Consider the following 5,329-nt stretch of genomic DNA (forward strand, 5'->3'; position numbering starts at 1 on the left):
CTGCTGGAGAGGACGCAGGTTTAAGTCGCCCCCTGCTGGCTGCTGGAGAGGACGCAGGTTTAAGTCGCCCCCTGCTGGCTGCTGGAGAGGACGCAGGTTTAAGTCGCCCCCTGCTGGCTGCTGGAGAGGACGCAGGTTTGAGTCGCCCCCTGCTGGCTGCTGGAGAGGACGCAGGTTTAAGTCGCCCCCTGCTGGCTGCTGGAGAGGACGCAGGTTTAAGTCGCCCCCTGCTGGCTGCTAGAGAGGACGCAGGTTTAAGTCGCCCCCTGCTGGCTGCTGGAGAGGACGCAGGTTTAAGTTTCGTCTGCATGGTTTCACTTTCAGACCCAGAGGTTTCCGCTTGATTGAGATCAGAGAAATAACATTTGACAACCGCTCGTCACGTCACTACAACTCCGGATTGGACAACTGTGTGTCGATAAATGTTAAATGATTATTTCTATCAAGTTAAAAGGCAGATTTTTGCTTTTTGAAGAAATCAGATGGTTAGGTCTAAAATCTGAGGAAGGACATTCAAAACAATTGCTTGAGTAAAATTAAGTAAAATCTTTTCAGTCCCTTTTTCTCAACAAAATAAATATCTTAATAGAAAAAAAAAGTGCTAATTTGTTCGTGATTCAAATGAATTAAATCAAACATTTATTGATGATATATTGAACCTTTGTTATTGATGAAAATTTTATTGCGATAATTATCATTATTGATTTATTGCCCTGCCCTAACGGTGCGCGCCAAGAGCTGCAAAACAACTGCAGGATGTTGAGTTTCTAATGCGAATTTTTTGGTTTTTGTTTTATTAATACTGATGTTTTTTGCACTAGCCTGATCGGGCCAGAGAGTTGCTAGTTCAACATTCGGGTTCAGGTTAGAATTAGGTTAAGGCTGGTGTTAGGGGCTAAGGAATGCATTATGTCAGTGTGCGAGTGCGTCCTACCCTCCATGTTGTAGCAGGTACCGAACCATTTCTCTCTGAGCGGACAGCGACCTTCGTTCTCCGGTGACAGCAGCAGCAGGTTCGCTCTGTCGGGAGTCAGCAGGGACAGAGCAGCGCTGATCACCTGAAAACACACACACATTTTAACAATTTATTTAAGGCCGCTTAAAAGAAATAATCACAGGTATGCAGGCTGATTCTGGATCAGATCTGGGTCTCTTACCTGCGGGTCGTACTCAAACATGAGCTGGTCTCCGGTCAGGAAGTCCTCTTTGGGAAACAGCTGCATGTTCTCACAGATGTTCTCCACAAACTCGATGGGATCCGTCTGTCAGACCAGACGAGACACGTTTAATTAATCAGGTTATTAATCTCACCTTTACGTGTGAATTAAAACACATGAATGTTATTATGGAGAATAAAAGTTTTCAAGTCTTTGCTGTCTTTATAAAAACACTTCAACAAGAGTCAGTTACTCTACATTTCACCCACTTTGAGTCAAATTAATTATTATAAGGAATAAATTTACATTTTAATACAATTTCTGACTTAAACAATATCCATCAGGGACAAAGCAGCCATGCTACACATCTGATTATTAGGGATGACTGACAGAGTAGAACCTGTTTTGTGTTTGTATACCTATTTATCATCATTACAGTTTTAACGATCAAAACTAATTGCATCATCACAGAGCAGAAGCCGGTGAATCTGCACGCAGCGACATCTGATTGTTAATCACCTGCTGACAGAACAGTGTATTGTTGTTACTTTGCTGTAAACACAAACACATTTAGAGGTTTTCACAGTGTGAGCTGCAGTACCTGCTCCTGATAGTGGAACTCGTTGGCTTCGATCTTCTGAATTTCCTCATAGATCCTGAAAAAGAAGGAAGTTTGCTGAAATTTAAATCTGTATAGAACAAATATCTGCGTGTTTACCGTTGGCTTTCTGGAGTCACCTGACCTGAAAGATTAGAAACTTTAGTTCTAAAATAACTTTATGTTCACTGCAGTGACATCTGGACTTGCTTTTGTAAGGCAGCTTTGACTTTACCAGAGTGACTTTACACGAGCGACCGAGACGAAGCTACGTAAAGTTTATCAGGATCATTTCTGGATTTTTACTTATTAAACAAGGGAGAAAGGTTTGTTGTGTACGTAGAGGAGCTGCTAGCAAGACTTTAACATTACTCCAACGCAACAAACTCCTCTCTCCAACTCTGACTCTCGTTTTCACCGGCATCTCAACAACTCTCACGAGATTTCAGAGCGAGAACCTCATTTTCTCACGTTTGGTTGTAACCCCTTTTTTGATGCAAGCAACATTTGAGCATCACTTTCTCCTTGTTGGGAAGCGAGTTCACTGACGATGCCTGTTATTTAGTGGTTACGGTGCTTTAGTGAACTAACCACGTTCCAAGAGTTTTGACCTTTGACAGCTGCGAGCTGGGGCTGGACGATACGGCCAAAAATTTTATCACGATAAAAAGCTTCATATCTTTCGATGTCGATAATTTTCAAGATAAGTATCAAATTGTTTTTTGTTTCAAGTTTAAAAGCGGAGGATTTTTGCTCCTGAATGAAAGTTGATGGTTAATTGTGGTTTAAACTTTTCTTTATGGTCAGAACACTTGATGCCAAACAGTGAATCACTGAGACAGAACATTCAAAATATTTGATAAAATCTTTGTCAACAAATATCTTTAAGTAAAATTATGTAAAACCTTTTTCAGTCCTTTTTCCTCAACAGAATAAACATCTTAATAAGAATGAAAGTATGATTCAAGTGAATAAAATCAAACATTTGTTATAGAAAAAAATTATATTGCGATAATTATTGTTATTGTTTTATTGTCCAGCCCTAGTTTCAAACAGCCGTGTGCTGAATGTAGCTCGTCAATGTCACTTGTTGTGAACCGACCAATCACAGCCTGGATGGGGGCGGGACATTTAAAAGTACTGAAAGATAGGCGTCATTTACACTGTGGGCGCAGTGGACCAGTCAGAATCAGACCGTCTCCATCACTTTTTGAAAGCTCAACAAATGTTGAATAACAAATGAATCAATGCACAATAAGGAAACAAGCAACTGAAATATAGAATAAACAAATGTGCATTTCCCAAAAGCTGATTACTGAATTATTTTCCATTATATTTTTATATTTTGAATTGTCACCTGTCACCTTAATTTTGTTTCCCCTTCATATAAATAAAACATTTGATAATAAATTGGAGCAGAAAATGTGTCCAGAATGCAGGAAAGTAAGTATTCAATGCTTAAAGTCGTTAATGTTATAATATTTACCAGTTGAGGATAGTGTGTGTGTGTGTGTGTGTGTGTGTGTGTGTGTGGGGGGGGGGGGGGGGGGGGGGGGTAACTGGCGCCTATGAAGCACTGGTTTAAACTCTTCACAAATCTGTTTTTTTAAAGTCCTTTTCGCTCAACAAAATAAACATAAAACATTAAGTCCTAATTCGTGTATAACATTTGTAATAGAAAAAAATCATATTGGGATAATTATTGTTAATGTTTTGTTGTCCAGCCCCTCCGTGAGCTCCTAGTCCCCGTCAGTTTCACCACAAACCTCACCAAAGTCACTGATTAGTTGCATTACTGTTCTGTAATGTGTTTAACAACTCAGCTATTCACAACAAATAAATCTTCATCTAATCCAATCCATCTTTATTTGCAGCTAATGAGACTTTGGGAGGCTGACAGCAGGAAGTATGTGTTGGGTTAAAGTGTGAGTTTCATCAAAACACTGCAGTGCAGCAGGGGCAGAGGGAAGATTGTTTCTGAACCAGAACATGTGCGTTTACCTCTGCTGGGGACCCAGAGTCTGGAGCATCTTCAGGTACTGGAACACAATATGGACCACCTGCACAGAGAAAGACAATGCTGCATTATGGGACACTGAAGAGTTAAGAAATAAATAAACAACTTTCTTTCTTCTTTTAAACATTAATTCTGTCGTCGTTTCTGCGGAATCCCACGTTTTTAAAGTCAATTAAGATTTGAAAATCCTCTAGTGTGCACCAGGCAGTAAAAAAGTCTTCAATAATTCTTTTCCTACAAGAAGTTCAAATCTCAATCTCAGTCACTTAATCTGTTTCAGACATAAACTGTGATCAGTAAATGCCCTGCCGAGTTTTTAAAGTAGACATGTTAGTTAGTTTTGTACCATTTCTATATATATTTTTCAAGAGGCCCCCAAAAATATATATTTTTTAAAAGTCCCATTGAAGATTTTTGGGAAATCCCCTCCCTTTTGTGTGCGTGGGCCAATTAATATCAGATTTTAACCATCGTAGTGAGGACATCACTAGTTCAAAGGACTGTTTATTAGTTAGGACTTGGTTTTAAGGGACTCGTGTGACAGTGGGGGAGCCCAAGAGTTACGACCAAGGTTATTATAGTTTAGGATTTTTCATCAGTTTTTATATTTATTTAGTTTTGACTTTATTTTAAATTTCAGTTTTGTTTTAATTAGTTTTTTACGTGGGTTTGCTAGTTTAGTTTGGCTTTTGTTAGTTTTAGTGTTAGTTTTAGTCTTTGTCGCTGCAGGATGCCAAGCTCAGCTCTTTCGCCAAACATTAAAACACAAGTAAAATCATTAGAAATAATGCAGATTTGTGAAAAGTGACAACTTTTTTGAAGCTATCTGAATCTTGTACATAGGGGCCCAAACACTAAGCATGCATGTATGCATATATATCTATCTATATCTATATATCTCTATCTCTATCTATATATCTATCTATATATATATATATCTCTATCTCTATCTATATATCTCTATCTATATATCTATCTCTATATATATCTATCTATCTATATATATATATATCTATCTCATCAACACTGACAAAGAAACAACTTCTAGCTCAGTGTTCACAAACGGCAGCTCCTATCACAACAACAGATTGATGAGGTACAACAAATATGCTACAGCAAGGGTAGCAAGCTATTAGTTGAACACCAAAAGCCACAAAGAGCATTCCCCCCCCCCCCATGGAGGAGAAGGATAGAGGCCAAGATCAAGGCAACACGAAGAGAGGTCAGTGAGCTCTCAGAGCTACAGAAAGGTGCAAGGAAGGGGCTACTTAAGAAATACAACAAGCTGTCGATACCTGAGGCTCTGGAGACTGACAAACAAAGACTCGCCGCTCTGGCTACCTGCCTAAAGAGATACAAGGGAGAAGCAGAAGCCAGGAGAATAAACCGGATGTTCTCCACCGAACCATCCAAAGTGTACTCTCAGTGGCAGGGTAATAACACAAGATCAGATCCACCCAGGGCTGAGACTGAACAGTACTGGAAGAACATATGGGAGAAAGAGGCATCCCACAACACCAATGCTCAGTGGCTAGTGGATCTAAGAACAGATCACAG

At 39.6% G+C, this 5,329-nt stretch overlaps 1 protein-coding gene across 1 annotated transcript in view; it reads right to left on the reverse strand.

Moving 5' to 3' along the window:
* LOC123971351 (nardilysin-like) overlaps positions 1-5,329 on the reverse strand; it is a 47,656-nt gene that overhangs the window by 18,093 nt on the left and 24,234 nt on the right. Inside the window, exons 14-17 of the mRNA XM_046050107.1 lie at positions 3,757-3,815; positions 1,759-1,813; positions 1,158-1,262; positions 935-1,058 (exon numbers count right to left, since the gene is read on the reverse strand). Coding sequence (XP_045906063.1) covers positions 935-1,058; positions 1,158-1,262; positions 1,759-1,813; positions 3,757-3,815 — 343 coding nt within the window. The remainder of the gene's footprint in view (positions 1-934; positions 1,059-1,157; positions 1,263-1,758; positions 1,814-3,756; positions 3,816-5,329) is intronic.

Source organism: Micropterus dolomieu, linkage group LG05, assembly GCF_021292245.1.
Source record: "Micropterus dolomieu isolate WLL.071019.BEF.003 ecotype Adirondacks linkage group LG05, ASM2129224v1, whole genome shotgun sequence".
NCBI classification, from domain to species: domain Eukaryota; kingdom Metazoa; phylum Chordata; class Actinopteri; order Centrarchiformes; family Centrarchidae; genus Micropterus; species Micropterus dolomieu.